The sequence below is a fragment of the Paramormyrops kingsleyae genome, chromosome 16 (genome assembly GCF_048594095.1).
Source record: "Paramormyrops kingsleyae isolate MSU_618 chromosome 16, PKINGS_0.4, whole genome shotgun sequence".
NCBI lineage: Eukaryota > Metazoa > Chordata > Actinopteri > Osteoglossiformes > Mormyridae > Paramormyrops > Paramormyrops kingsleyae.
Genome location: NC_132812.1, coordinates 362,612 through 378,827, shown reverse-complemented (window position 1 = coordinate 378,827; position 16,216 = coordinate 362,612). Strand labels below are relative to the sequence as shown.

General features: G+C 40.4%; 1 protein-coding gene across 5 annotated transcripts in view; it reads right to left on the bottom strand.

The window, feature by feature from the left end:
- The window catches only part of sonb (SON DNA and RNA binding protein b), a 65,459-nt gene that overhangs the window by 36,219 nt on the left and 13,024 nt on the right, over positions 1-16,216 (bottom strand). For 4 of the 5 annotated variants that reach the window (XR_002837289.2, XM_023804444.2, XM_072700243.1 and 1 more), the window contains exons 2-8: positions 12,826-12,983; positions 12,105-12,273; positions 7,009-7,082; positions 4,010-6,718; positions 3,355-3,734; positions 2,936-3,070; positions 2,107-2,340 (exon numbers count right to left, since the gene is read on the bottom strand). Coding sequence is in view for 3 of the 5 variants with exons in the window: in XM_023804444.2 (XP_023660212.2) it covers positions 2,107-2,340; positions 2,936-3,070; positions 3,355-3,734; positions 4,010-6,718; positions 7,009-7,082; positions 12,105-12,273; positions 12,826-12,983 (3,859 nt within the window). In the remaining 2 variants the exon portion in view is untranslated. Of the gene's footprint in view, positions 1-1,786; positions 1,872-2,106; positions 2,341-2,935; positions 3,071-3,354; positions 3,735-4,009; positions 6,719-7,008; positions 7,083-12,104; positions 12,274-12,825; positions 12,984-16,216 lie in introns of all 5 variants that reach the window. The other variant, XR_002837290.2, reaches the window with a different exon arrangement.

Genomic DNA, 16,216 nt, shown 5'->3' with positions numbered 1-16,216 from the left:
TTCGTGGGATACAGATGAAGCTATTGCTAGATTAAACTAATTATATATTAATTATTTCATACATTTAGTCATAACAGTAATGCCTCGAAAGTGCGTTAATAACGTTGACAACTTTTGTTATATTTGTGGAGAAGTGACTTTTGCTAACCAGAAGAAAAGTATCACTTCTCAAGTGAAGAAGGCATATCAGCTTTACTTCGGTTGCAAGCTTGGCGATCAAGAGAAACCTTGGGCCCCACATACTGTATATGCTGTGTTACATGTACAGCACAGCTTTCACTGTGGTTGAATGGCAAAAGACCATCAATGCCATTTGCAGTTCCCATGGTGTGGAGAGAGCCAAGTAACCACACAAATGACTGTTACTTCTGCTTAGTTCCTCCTCTTTCCGGCGGGATTACGAAGCAGAAAAAGTTGAGAATTGTCTACCCCAACATACCCTCTGCATTGAGACCAGTTCCACATGGTGAGGGACTTCCTATTCCAGAACCTCCAGCAGAATATTCTCTTGATTCAGTTGATGAGGACGTGGGTGAGCCAACTTGTTCTTCTCCTGGTCCGTCAGCATGCTGTGATCCAGATTTTCACTGCGGTCCATCGTTAACCGCCCACCCAATAACACAGGAAGAACTAAATGACTTGGTTCGTGATTTGGAGTTATCCAAGAACAAAGCAGAACTGCTAGGTTCAAGACTCCAACAATGGAATCTTCTAGAAGAAGATGTCACAATTACTTCTTATTGAAAGCGCCATCAGCATTTGGAGCCTTTCTTCAGAAAGGAAGGTAATGATCTGGTATTCTGTTCCGATGTTGAGGGCCTCATGAATGCCTTGGGAATCACTCATGACCCAAAAGAATGGAGACTATTTGTAGACTCTTCGAAACTAAGTCTTAAGGCTGTGCTCTTGCACAATGGGAACCGTCTTCCTTCTATTCCAGTTGCGTATGCTGTCCACATGAAAGAGACGTATGATAACTTAAAGCAGGTCCTGAATTCCAGTAAGGATATACAAAATACATGTGTTTCCTATGTGAGTGGGATAGCAGAGCAAGAACACTGCACTACTTGCAGAAGGAATGGACTCCCAGACAAAATGTAGTAGTAGGACAGAAGAATATCCAGCACCCAGCCGTGGGTGCTTTTGCATCTCACCAGTGTGGTGTATTGGTGCAGTCCTTTGGAAAGCGGTAGTATTGCACAGGTAGAAAGGAAGGAAAACGTCTCACTCCGTTTAAAAATACGTCTGGCGACAATTATCGATAATCAAATTCGTCTGTGACTATTTTTAGTCGATTTTTGTCGACAATGTTGAATAATCGTTGCACCCCTATTCTAGACAGAATTGCAAAGAAAAAGCTGTATCTCCAAATAGCCAGAAAAGACTGAGATGGGAAAATTAACACAGCCACTGGAAAGCGGAAGTCGAAAAAAGTGCTATGGAAGTTTTAGATGTTCAGATCAAAGAAGAAACGCAGATCAAATGAAAAGACGCTGGAGGAGTGCTTGACGACATCGGTCAAGCATGGTGGTCAATGTGATGGTCTGGGACTGCTTTGGTGATGATATAGTGGGAGATTTATACAGCGTAAAAGGGATCTTGAAGAAGGAAGGCTATCACTCCATTTTGGAATGTCATGCCATACCCTGTGGATGGTATTTAACTGGAGCCAATTTCATCCTACAACAGGACAATGACTCAAACACAGCTCCAGTCTATGCAGGAACTAGAGGGCAGAAACAGCCAGTTGGTATTTTGTGTATAATGGAGTGACTAGCACATTCACCTGATCTCAGCTCTATTGAGCCATCTTGTCTTGACCAAATGGTATGCAAGCCGTGTCATCAAGCCAATCCAACTTGTGGGAGATGCTTCAGGAAGCACGGGATGAAATCTCATCAGATCACCTCAACAATGTTAAATTTCTAACCTTTCCTTTTTATTTTGCTATATTTCACAATTCAAATTCATTTCATGTATGTTTTCATGGATCACAAGGCAAATTCTATGTGACCCCAAACATTTGAATGGTAGTGTGTTAGCAAGCAGCAGGGGCCAGAAGGATAAGCCCATGTGAGCAGTGTGCCAGTGTAAGCCATGTCCTACCTGCAGGGGGACATCAGGGAAGACACTGCTGCTATCCTTGCACTCTTCCTCCCCCGCTGTGCTCCTCAAGATGGACGCACTGGCTGCCTTGTCCCTCTCTGCCTTCCTGTCGATGGGCACCCACTCCCCGTAGTCTCCCTCACTCTCCTTCTTACGGTGCTGTGACCCCGAAGATACCGGAAACTCCTTGGCAAAGGCTGCCTCTGTCCTCACTGCTGACTTCGCCGAAGGGTTCTGAATGGGGGGAGGGAAAGGGTACATTCCAGGAGGTGGGTGTAAGAGCGAGAACGGTGGAGGGGGGTTGGGAGGGTTACCGTAAAATTAGGAAAAATAGATGTGCTCAGCTGAGTGAATGGGTAAAAAAGGCCTGCCAACGAAAGGAGCAACAAGGTGAAGAATGACCTGTCCCTGCCCCAGTATGGAGAAAAGGAATATTACTGTGGGGAATGTTCATTATAAACTCTGGCCAAGTAACAACATCCCAAAGCCATAGTAAGCTGATCCAGAAGGGTGGTGGGGTGGGGTGTCACCAAAATACCCCCCCCGAGAGATAGCCTGTTAACTTAGTCTGTAACCCATTTTTGAAATCATCGTACATCAGAACCACAAAAATCATAAAAGGTGCTACAGGCAGCAATAAATGAAGTTTAATAGAGTATCTGAAGGATTTCATAAAGTATTTTTAAAGCCTTATATATGCCAAGTAATTGAGATATGTGCTCCCCACAAAGGGCAATACTGGAATATAAAAATGACATCTGAGGATGCAGCCCAATAGATGAAAACTCATAATGCATAATCCGGAATGTTCTGGGAGGTGAAGCATTACACTCAAGCTGAAGGAGATGCCCTTGCTCTCCCGGAAGACTCCTCCACCAAATGACTTCTCATCATCCTCATCATCAGACATATGTGGCTGAGCCACAGCCATTTCTTCCTTGCTCTCCGCGATCATCTTGCACTTCTGCATAACAGGAAGAAGCAGACAGAGTGCCATCATTTCCATGCCATGTTTATCATCATAAAAATGACATCGAACCATCCATGCATGCATGCATGCATGCATGCATCCATCCGTACAGCACAGGAATAAAATTAGTTTGCTTTAGCAAAGAAAAAACCTTACAACAGAGATCAAGAGCCATTTTTCAGAGCTTGGTAACTATTAACATGCTTGTTAACTTTAAGCTCTTAAGGTCCTACAAAGATTCCTTGCTGGGGTTGGGGTAGGCCAAGCCATCCTCTCACCTCTGTCAATTCCTTGATGCTGATGCTGTTAGCCTTCTGCGTAACCTTCCTCTTCACCTCCTCGATACTGGTAGTGTTGGCTGTGGGTGATGGTTTGTTGGTGATGTTAAGCAAATTAGGCATGTTGGCCAGAGTGCTCATGTTGGTCAGGGCAGCAGTCATGGTGGCAGCAGTCATAGTCGCCATTGCTGCATTGATACTAATGTTAGGCATACCCAGGGGCATTCCCATTGACAAATTCAAAGGCAGGGGCAGGTTCAGGGGGGAAGAAACTGAAGCGGGGGTGGCCTTAGGCCTCAGGCTCTCAGGAATGGGCATGCCAGCCTTGGCACACATAGCTGCAGCATTGGCCTTGGCAATTTCCAGAAGCTGCTCTTTGTCTGCCAGGAAGACAGTAAATTGACATTGTTAATATGGCTAATTCAGGTCGTACAAAATTACCCAAAAGTCAGAATAACCTCTATAAAAATCAAATGGTGCATGACAATTACTAATAATTACTAATTATTATACTCAATATAAATATGATAAAATGTCGATAATAAATTTATACAATGACTAGTACGTAGGCAAATTAGTTTGATCAGTAATTACACAGTGCTTCATAGCCTTGCTCCACAAGCCATTTCCTGGCTTTGAGGAGAGTAGCTCGTACCTAGCTCAGTAAGGCGTGGAGGAGTTTTACTTGTGCTGCGACAAGTCCGTGAAGCAGACCTCTTTTTGCGAAGGATGACAACAGGAGAATGGCTAGGTTCACGTCTCCATCTGTCCCTGCGGTCAAATGAGCGACTGCGAAAACTACCTCTCTGTCTGCGGGATATGGAGCGAGACCTTCTAGACCGGGAACGGTGGCTACGGTTTGCAGATCGTGAGCGCATCCTCCTCTTTCTAGTTCGGGAGAGAGATTTTGAGTGTCTCCTTTTATCTGCAGATCTGGATCTTCTCTGAGCTGCTGACCGAGACCTGGAGTGTTTCCTCCTAGGTGAGCGAGACTTTGAGTGCTTTTTTTGAACTGGGGTTCTGGACTTAGACCGCTTCCTTTTGGTGGATCTGTAAATAGACTTTGATCGTGATTTCTTCAGCTTAGATCTTGATCTCCTCCCCCTTCTGGGAGATTTAGATTTATTCTGACCCCAGGATTGAGAGGGGGACTTTTTCCTTCCAGGAGACCTGGATTTTGACTTCTTCCTCCGATTAGTTAATATTGACTGTGAACGCCTCCTTCGAGGAGACGAATTTGATCTTGAGTGCTTCCGCCGAGTAGACACAGACTTCTTTCTCTTTGAGTGAGATCTTGATTTTGAATGTTTTTTTCTTGATGAGGATGGTGACACTGATGATAGGCCCTCTTTGAAAGGGCTTTTCTTTCTGTTCAAAGGAGATGTGGGTTCAGAATTCCATTGTGGAAAGTAGGACCTACACCCCAAATCAGACTCTTTGCCTACATCTTCGGATAAACTTGACATTTTGCTATTCTGAAGATGGTCTTTAGAGGTCTCATATGACAAGTCCCAAGAAGTTGATGGAGTAAGTGGAGTTTTTTCCATCGTTGGACATTTACATTCTTCAGATAGCTCTGTGAGTGTGACAGCAGCTGAAGTGAAGACACCGAGACTTTCTGTTGCAGAAATAGGCTTAGGCTTTGCATTGCTATCCATCAGAAAGGGTACTGGCCTCCAAGAACCAACAGAAGATGCTATTTTATTTTCATTATCAGTGCAAAATTCTTCAAAAGCATTTTCCAATTTAAGATCACTGGGATATGCTGGAGTTTCTTCTTTTAGATGTGATCCCTTTAAATTCATACACTGGACAGTTTTGGCTGTATATACTGCATCTTCTTCATCTCTTTTGTCAGCATTACATCCTGAGGCATGAATTTCAGTAATGGGTATGTCACTGTCTCCAAGTTCTCTGGTAGGAGATCCTGAGACTTTCTTCTCTTCTGTTAGTAGTGGCCTCTTTTCACATGACAGAGTAAATCCTGAAATTGATCTACATTTTGATTTGTATTTAGTTGGAGATCTTGACATTGACTGTCTGTTCTTTTTGGGAGACTTTGACTGTTTTTGGCCTCCACAAGGAGATTTAGAGTGACAACGTCTTATAGGTGACCTTGACTTCTTACTGCATCGAGGGGATAAAGTTTGAGATCTTCTTTGCCTAGCTCGCGGTGTTGACCTAGAATGCCTGGATCTCTGTGGTGAATGAGATTTAGACTGACGTCTTCTTGCAGACCTCGATCTGGAACAAATTTGTCTCAATGATCTTGACCTTGAGCGTCTATTCCTCCTGAATAATGATCTTGACCTTGAATGCCTAAGGATTACAATGGACCTAGACCGAGTTTGCCTGGTCCGCCTGACTGACCTGGAACAAGACTTCCTTGAATGAGATCTTTTATAATATAAGCGAGATCGTGATCTAGAGTGCCTGGCCCTTCTTGCTGGCCGAGACCTCTGGTTGTGCCGAGATTGTGACCTTTTAGATCTTGATCGTGACCTTCTGCACATAGAAAAAGACCCTGAATGAGACCGACGTTGTACAGTAGATCGAGATTGCGAGCTATGTCTGGATCTTGACCTAGATCTCCTATATCTCATACAGAATCTGGAATATGAGTGTTCCCACTTCCTGGATGATAAAGGACTGGATTTTTGTTCAGATCTATTGACAGATGAAGTCTGAGATTTGCGTCTTCTAGATCGAGACCTGGAATGTCTCTTTCTAGGACTACTCCTTCTTCTTGAGGACGACCTGGAAGAAGAACAAACCCTTCGGGAATCAGATTTGTCAATGGTTTGCTTTGGGGTCTGGGAACAGCATGGGCCTCTCTCTTTATTCATAGATTCACTGTTCTCTTCTGTGTCTTTTTGGACAAAAGAATCCACCCTACCTTCTTCCTTGTGAGCATTTTCAACTTTAGGAACTATATCAGGTAAATCTAGTACTTTGGCAATATTCACTTGATTATCTATTACATTAGTTGCCACTACTACTGTTTTCTGAGAAGAAACCACTTCATGAATGCCCACAGCTTCTGAATCCTGCTCAGAGACTTGAACAAACACTTCACACTGGACAGGTGTCATTTCCTTTGAAAGCTTTTTTGGTGACTTTTTTGGGGTGCTCCCAAAGGATGAGCTTTCCTGATTTTTCTCCAAAGGGACAACAGGATAAGATATGGGTGGCATCTTTGAAGGAGACTTTGATACCGATTCTGAACCAGATGAGCTCTCTGATCTGGAACGAGGGGGAGATTTTTTTTCATGCTTCTCCCCATCTTTCTTCTTTTTCTTCTTCTTTTTCTTGGTTGCATGTTTATGCCTTTTAGGTCTGCCATCAATTTCTTCCATGGGTTGGTCTAAAAAATTGTAAAATGCAAACAAAATTTCTCAACATATGTATAACATATGTCTGCTTATACCTACAAATGTTGGCTATAAAATACTATATTTGTATTTGTATGTCATATAATAGTTTTGAAGCAGGATACATGAAAAGACATACAGCCCTGGATGAAAAGTAGCCATACACTTTTACACATCCAATCTAAAAGATTCCACTTTCTGTGCATGTTCCATTTGTCTTTAGTTTACCCAGTAAATCTTAATGTACCACTTTCAATTGACATAGAGCATGACAGGTCCTTGCCTGTTGGTACTCCTACAACAGCAGCCCTGTCGTCTTCTGCCACTCCCTCTCTGCCAGGACACAGACCCTTCACACTGCAGACAGAACCACAACACAAAAATGCACTGAAATGATGCTGTATTACGACTCCAAGCTATAAAGACATGACGACTACACTATTACCTATTTTCACAGGGCTGAAATGATTACTCAGTTTTATTCATAAAAATTTTTAAGGTAAATTCTCTATCTTGATTACATGCTTTATTACTATTATGCTCAGACAACAGCAGTTCATGAGCGATATTAACTGAAGCACCAAGACAGAAGCAGGTTGCAGTAGGAATGGTGTAATATGAAAATGCAAGAGATGAGGGATAGAAAACGGCAGAAACTATTCAAAGGTTGGGAGTATTTCAACTTGAGATTAACCCTCTGGGGTTGAGTGCATCGTCAGCAATGCAGCGTATTTTTTGCGTCTATTTCAGTTTATATCTCGCTGAAATCTTTATGTAGAATCATGAAAAAATGCTGACTAAATCCGTAATCTGTCATCTTTTCAAAACATCCATTATTGGAAGTATTAAAGTTTAGATATCATCTTTTGGCCTTGGGTCAACAGCAGACACGGTGATGTAAAGTTGTTTGTCATAGGCATAACTATGGAATCTGATGCTGTGTCTCCTGATGACGTCTCCAAGTGGCAACAAGTAGATATTAAAAAGTATAGGAACTAAAATTGGTCCTAGAGGAAAACCATGGTTCATTTTATACCTTTTAGATGAACATTCAGTAGTACTACTACTGAGCTTATTCTTGTATTCATATTGGACCTGAGGTCATGTACAATCTTGACTAGTGCTGTCTCGGTACTGTGGTTGGTCTGACAATCAGATTGGTATTTTACATAAATATTGTGAGAATTCATAAAATCTAATAGTAGATGTTGTACTTCTGTGGAACTTTAAAGTTTTTAAAATTAGGTTAAAATCGGCAAAATAGTAAATGTCACCTTTCTTTATTTTACCTGCATCGGGGGCGTGTAGTACTGCCCTCACCTTGAAGATCGCTATTTGCATTCTAAATAGCTGCATTACTGCGTATTCAATTTGCATTCACATGGTAATTTGATGAACAATGCAGCAGTGAAACGCGATCCAGTTCTGTTCTCTACCTTCCCAGGCCGTGAACTGAATCTGTCCAAGATTATGCTGCACCTGGAGCAGAAAATGGGAATACAGAGCATCTGAGCTTTTTTTCATAAATGTTTGTACATCATGACACATAGTTATGATGCAATGATGCATGGTAGTTTATAAACCTGGTTGTAGATATTCCATTGCAGAGATTTCTTGATGATGATTTAAAGGAATGTTACTTCATTTGAATAGCTTTGTTTGTTCTGTCAGATTGGTACTTCTTCGATATTGTGTTTATATAATTTGTCTCACTGCATGTATTTGTATTAATTGTAAAAATACATCTGCCTTTTGAATACTTGCCGATAAAGATTAGCAGATTAGCTGCTGTCGAAACATCCCCATCAGCACCATAAAAGGGGGGGAGGATGTGGCCAGGTGTGAATGGCTCATGCATACACATAGTATCATGAGTTTTTCTTATTTATTTATCCAACTGAATGCTGCAACTACACCATTTAGTCATCTTCATGTACCCAAGACTTTGGTGATCAGATATCTGGGATCAAAACAAACTGGCACCATTGCTTACTATGTACTGTATAATGTGTTCCAAACTGCATTTTGCAATTTCTATACTTTGATGTCAAATTACAAACTTAACATAAATCTGACATATTTACAATATACATTAAAATTAAGATGAGTGTAATACCAAAACAAAAATATAAGAAATAATTTATTTGCCATGAATTAAGTTTATGATATTTAAAGAAATGTGTGATCATGCCCCAGTCAGTGAAAGTGTGTTCCCTACCCCTAGACCCCAGAGGGTTAAAAGAAAATAAATTTGCAACGCAATCACTGTAAAACTGAACCTGCATTATGCAAGTTCTCAAGTTGAAATGCTCCCAAACAGTGTGTATTGGCATATACAGACGCTCCTCTACTTACAAACTTTTAGACATACTCCAAAAGATTTTGCATCCACAGAAGTACAACATCTACTATTAGATTTTATGAATTCTCACAATATTTATGTAAAATACCAATCTGATTGTCAGACCAACCACAGTACCGAGACAGCACTAGTCAAGATTGTACATGACCTCAGGTCCAATATGAATACAAGAATAAGCTCAGTAGTAGTACTACTGAATGTTCATCTAAAAGGTATAAAATGAACCATGGTTTTCCTCTAGGACCAATTTTAGTTCCTATACTTTTTAATATCTACTTGTTGCCACTTGGAGACGTCATCAGGAGACACAGCATCAGATTCCATAGCCTATGCCTATGACAAACAACTTTACATCACCGTGTCTGCTGTTGACCCAAGGCCAAAAGATGATATCTAAATGCAGTTAAAAAGCTCAAGTTATGGATGGCCAAAAACTTTCTACAGCTCAATCAGAGATAGACAGTAACAGTAATTATTATTATATAATAAAATACATTTTAAAATAAAGATTTTATTCATTATTTTAATATTAATAATAAACCATTAATACATTTAATTATAATAATATTGTTGTGCCGAGCGGGGATGGAACGGAGACAAAGACGCAGGCGTCAGGGTATTGGGGAATATGGGGTTTAATTACAGGTAAGGCAGGCAAAACGCAGACGGACAATACAATGACCGGACTGGGGAAACAAATTGAAACGCGGACGAAATACAGAGGACTAATGACAACAAACAGAAACAGCTGATCACACGAGGATTCCACACGGGGTTAACGAGGGGGCATGGCACGCGGAAGGAGTGGACGATCGGGGGTGCGTTTCTCAAAACCATTGTTGCTAACAACGTTAACAACTTCTGTCGTGCGAACTATGCAAGTACGACGCGGGTGTTTCCCGAAACCATAGTTCAAAACTACATAAGTAACGATACTGCACACTTACGTAGTACGATGCATTGTTAAACGACGCAGGTGTTTCCCGAAACCATAGTTCGAACGAACGTTTGCAAACACTGTCGTTAACTTGTGTAGTTCGAACTACAGCTTGCAAGCTGTAGTTAGAAGCGTAGTTCCATGTAAATTCGCCAGCGATGGTGGAAAATGCAGTTTAATAAGGGTATAGTCACCGTGTAAGTAAGAAATTTAATAATCTTTAATACCTAATAAGGAATAATTTAGCTCTACGATCACATATAATGTGAAGTTGTCTGAAAATGTAGTTTGAAACGTAATTGTTGTGTGGGTCTCTGGTCATAAGTACGGTAGCTGTCTGTCGTAAGCAATAGGGACAAATCTCAGACTGCTAAGTATTGATTAGCACAGGGGTGACTAATTTTATCCAGAAAGGGCCGTTAGGCATGCAGCTTTTCGCTGCAACTCCGTATTTGGAGTAGAACGTAGAGAACCGATCGACTGAAGAGTTCGCACAACTGGATTTGAGCAACTGATCGAACTGTTATCCCAAAAAAACCAGCAAAAAAAACCTGCCCTTTCTAAATAAGATTGCCCACTCCTGTAGTGGCATATGCAGTTAGTGTGTATTGCTTGGTAAAGGATGTTGTGTGCCATATGGTACACTTCGCCATATATAGGGAAAAAACAAGAAATAATATTAATAAAAAAACATTAATAAAATAAAAAGAAAATAATAAAACCCAAAAATAATAATAAATCATTATCCCTTGTATGTGTATACATGTGTGTATTTGTAGCCCTATGCAGACCATTGGGTGTTGTGCAGTTTCTTCATTACACACATAACTTAAGAGGGACAACAGTCGCCTTAGAAAAGAGTACAGCATTTTGATGAAGTACTCTTTATTCACTGACAGCTGTCATTGCCATAATGGAAGAGTAGAATGACACTACAGCGGTCAGATACGAATCCATGCCTTTGTACTCGGGAAATTACATCTGTAATGTTTGGATATTACACGCACCTGTCCATTCCAGTCAGCCACTAACATTCTGTAAGTGACAATGTCGGACCGGGAATTTGTAAGTGGTCATAGTGTGACTGAAACACAATGAACTGCAATCAACGTAATTGCAGATGTAGCGTCTTTCAAAAAATGCAGTGTCATAGCTAAAAGTTCTTCTGTTTATCACTCCAAGAAGCGTCGCATAATTTTTGCGCGATTGCTAATTTTCATATTGCCGTTATGTGATAAATAAATTATATATATGTGTGTGTGTGTTTGTGTGTGATTATTATATATTTTACACAGTTCGCGAGTGTTTGTACGCGACCGGCTGTGAAAGTGCTTTGCTAGTTGTTGCGCACGACTTGCCGTGAGTCTGACCAATCAGCGCTGGAACCACTGTAATTCCAACTATGGAAGTCCTAACTAACTAACGTGGTTCGAACTACTGTGGTACGACGGTTTCGGGAAACAGTCGTTGTTCGGATGTTGGTTAGTTTGAACTACCATAGTACGATGCAACGTTAATGCTAACTTCCGTCGTTGTTCGAGAAACGCACCCTGGGGCAGGACACATTGTTTGGATACATTTATTTTCTTACTTTACAAATTACTGTTTAGATAAATGTACTTAGATGTGTTTAGTACAGTATATGCTCTTCTTGTTTTATCCGGTTCATTTTGTGTTTAAATGCTAAAAAAAAAAAAAAAAAAAAAAAAAAAAAACATATTTAGGTGTAATTTTTTTGGGTCGGGAACCAATTATTTGTTTTTCCATTATTTTTTATGGGGAAAATTCGATCAGAACTCGAGCTTTTTAGGATTCTGATTGATTGATTGATTGATTGGATACAGGTATAAGTATTTGCACACTGAAAAATCATGGATTATAAAGGACCGAAAGCTTCAAGTAACAGCTAAAGAACAGCAGCAGTCAACCAGCAAAACTCCAGAGATTCCAACTGCATTACGATCCTGCTATACTGCAGCACCCAGCTGCAATATGATTCCACATGAACTGTGACCCAGCTGAATTACAATCCCCCATGCAATATGGCCCAGCTGCATTCTCCCTCAGGTAAGCACTTTACCGAGCGTGACACTCTGCACCAGACTCCAGCCCAGATTCAGAGGTACCCTCTCTCTCCTCCTTGTGCTTCTTCTTCTTCCTGCTTTTGTGTCGCTTGTGCTTTTTGTTCTTCTTGTGGGGCGTCATGCTGCCCTCCTTGCTGAGAGCCATGTCCACACTGGCTGTGTTCTCTGTGAAGCCAGCTTGTGTTAGCTATAAAATACTATATTTGAATTTGTAGGTAGTGTAACGGTTTAGAAGCAGGATACATGAAAAATTCTTTAGCCTTTGATAAAAATTAGCTGTACATTTTGCTAGACAGGCAATCTAAAAGATGTAAGAATTCCACTTCCAGTTCAAGCTCTGAGAATCACTTTAGTTAACCCAGTAAATTTTAAAGTACCACATATCAGTAAGTCCTTGTTGACGGCCACAAACAAAGTGACTGTTTTCTCTGTGAAGTCAGCTAGTTCTTATCAATATGGATCATGTCAGCTACCAGACTAAATGTCTCATTGCCAGGCCGCTGTATATTCCCCACCAAAAAAAGATTCAGAGAATGAGAGCCTTTCAAATATAATTACCTAGAGGAGTACCTAACAGTCTCATAAATTAGGCATTTCTTGCTCTTAACAATTAATTGAGAAAGAACAACACTGATATCCTTATGAATACAAAGCATTTTTAAAGAAATTGAAGAGGTCATTTGCCTGTGCCCATAACTAAAAATCCAGATAACTCACCTGTCTGTGCATTTTCAGCACATTTTACCACTTCAGCAGAACATGGGTGTTCATATACATCACCGCGATTCTCCATTACCAATGCAACCTCTTTTCCAAAGCCTGTTCTCTCCACAGAATACTGCACACTGCCGTTTGAATGTCCCTCGGTGGTCACTCTGCAACACACAACACAATGTAAACAAAGAGGGTCCTAGCGTGCATGTTCCAGGGATGGACACTGCGGTATGGAAACATTCTGAATGCCACAGAAACAATGCTGAGTAAAAACAAGTGATTTGTCGGCACAACTTTGTGTCTGTTACAACTGGCGGCAAAATCACCAACTTAAGATACCTAAATAATATTTGGGTGAAGTTCATTTAGGGCAAATGTAATCTTTTTTTGTTTAAATTATATTGGAATATATATTGCAAAAATTTCAAATATTACAATGTGAACCATATCTAGTTTCATTTAGCTATTATCAATCCACACAATATTTTTACAAGAAAACTATTATATGGTTATAAGAACATAAGAACTATACAAACGAGAGGAGGCCATTCGGCTCATCGAGCTCACTTGGGGAGAAATTAACTAATAGCTCAGAGTTGTTAAAATCTTATCCAGCTCTGATTTAAAGGAACCCAAGGATTCAGCTTGCACTATGTTATCAGGAAGACTATTCCATACTCTGACTACACGCTAGGGCTGGGCGATAAAACGATTACGATATGTATCGCGATAGACACGTGATCGATATCAATAAAAAATGTGTTCGATAAAACGTTCGATATTTTTTATTCTTCGTCGGAAGAAAACAGACGTTGCGAAGCTAGTTTGGATCCGTGCCGGTGTTCCGGGCAATTCGTTTTCCCTATGTTTCCCCTGTCTATCGGGAAATAATGTTTCCCCTAATATTAAAGCAAAGAGGTATGTGAAATATCTGAAAATCACTCAAGTACATTATTACATGTGAATACTGTATTCTTATTAGTACCGAGGCCCAGAGTTGCTGTATACCTGTTTTAACACCAAATATCCTGGATGTCAGGAAATAATGTTTCTCCTAATATTTAGGCAAATATGTATGTGGGATGTCTGAAAATCACTCAGGTACATTATTACATGCGAATACAGTAGTTCGTCACGCATAATATAGTCTTATAAGCAATAGGCTACTATACCGTTTTCATCAAGAAATATCTCTATCCATTAAATACTTTCATTTATTATCAGTAAAAACAAAAAACATGTGATGTTTTAAAATATGTGGCTTGTTTACCTCAAGAGCTTCATAAAAAGACATGAAAACAACAGCAAAACCGTGTACAAATCAGCGCGCGACAGGGGAAACATAGGGAAACTGAATTGCCCGGAACACCGGAAACGCAGCTGTCATAAATGGTCGTAGCACAGCAAAACAACTGCTTTATGGAAGTTCTGCCGGTTTTTTGTGAATCACTGTGACGGTCGCCTCGCCCTTCCCTAACGCCGCTCGCCCCCCGTCTCCTGAATATTAAGTTATAGGTCTGTATCCTTTCGGTTTGTATGTGTCATAATGTCCGGTTTTTCGCGTATCCCGTGTTCCGTTTCGAATCTGCCGTGTCTTTGTTTCCCCTTCTCTCTTTCCTCTCTGTGTTTACGGCGCACTTCCGGGTTCCGGCTCCCTACGTATCGCGTCTTCCTCGTTAGTGTTTGCATGTGTGTCTTTTCCTAGCACAAAACCTGGACTGAAAATATACTTGAATAGTTCAACTTCAAGTATGATTAGAGTAAGAATAACTTGAAGAGTTACTTTTTCATATTTCTGCAGGTTTTATATTTCAAACAATGTTACTGTACTGTATCAGGTTTGTTTTTTTATATTACAGATGTATCTCAGTCTACGTCAGTTTTATTTATGTTTACAAAACACTGCACATATTTTAAAAACACTTTATTTTCCATGGTTGTTGACATGTTTAAAATAAAAATGTTTAAATGTAATATATTTTTCTCCTGGTCTTTATTTTAAATGGGTCATAAAAAATGTCAATAATTATCGATATCGACCGATATGAAACACTCATATCGTGATACAGTTTTCAGTCATATCGCCCAGCCCTACTACACGCTGTCTAAAGAAGTGCTTCCTTAAATCCAGTTTGAAATGTTCTCCCGCTAATTTCCACCTATGGCCACGAGTTCTTGTATTTGAACTAATGCTGAAGTAACTATTTGGTTGAACAGCATCCAAACCTGTTAGAATCTTATAGACCTGGATCATGTCGCCCCTCAGTCTCCTTTGCTTGAGGCTGAACAGATTTAGCTCAACTAACCTTTCCTCGTATGACATTCCTCTAAGACCAGGAATCATTCTTGTGGCCCTACGCTGCACCTTTTCTAAGGCTGCAATGTCCTTTTTAAGATATGGTGACCAAACCTGCACACAATATTCTAGGTGAGGTCTCACCAAGGAATCGTATAATCTTAGCATTACCTCCCTTGACTTAAACTCCACACACCTGGAGATATACCCCAACATCCTATAGGCCTTTTTTATTGCTTCCCCACACTGGCGAGAATGAGACATGGAAGCATCAACATACACACCAAGGTCTATCTCATAATCAGCTACCTTTATTTCAGTAGGTCCCATAAAATACCTGTACTTTATATTTCTGCTCCCTACATGGAGTACCTTACATTTGTCTATGTTAAATTTCTTCTGCCAGGTGTCGGCCCAGTCACTAATTAAATCAAGATCCCGCTGTAGCTGCTGAGCCGCTAGTTCAGTATCTGCTACACCACCCACCTTGGTGTCATCTGAAAATTTCACCAGTTTACTGTATATATTGGTGTCTATATCATTTATGTAAATTAGGAACAATAGTGGTCCTAAAATTGAACCCTGCGGTACCCCACTATGAATGCAGGCCCACTGTGACATTGTGCCTCTTATAACTACTCGCTGCTTCCTATCTGTTAACCAGTTATCAATCCAGGTCACTACAGTCCCTAAAATACCTGTCGTTTTGAGTTTAAGTAAGAGCCTCTTGTGGGGGACAACATCAAAAGCCTTTTGAAAATCTAAGTAGATGACATCATAGGCCTTCTTATCATCAACTTCCTGAGTAGCTTCCTCAAAAAACTCCAACAGATTTGTTAAACAGGATCTACCTCTCCTAAATCCATGCTGGCTATCCCTCAAAGTTATAATGATTGGGCTATAGTTTGACAAATTACTTCTATTCCCTTTTTTGAAAATGGGCGTTATGTTGGCATGCTTCCAATCAGAAGGTACCACACCTTCAGATAAGGATTTTTGAAACAGTAAAGTTAAGGGTCGGCAAATACATCTCTTTTAACACTATAGGTAAGATGCCATCAGGGCCCTGTGATTTATTTATTTATTTAGTATTATGTA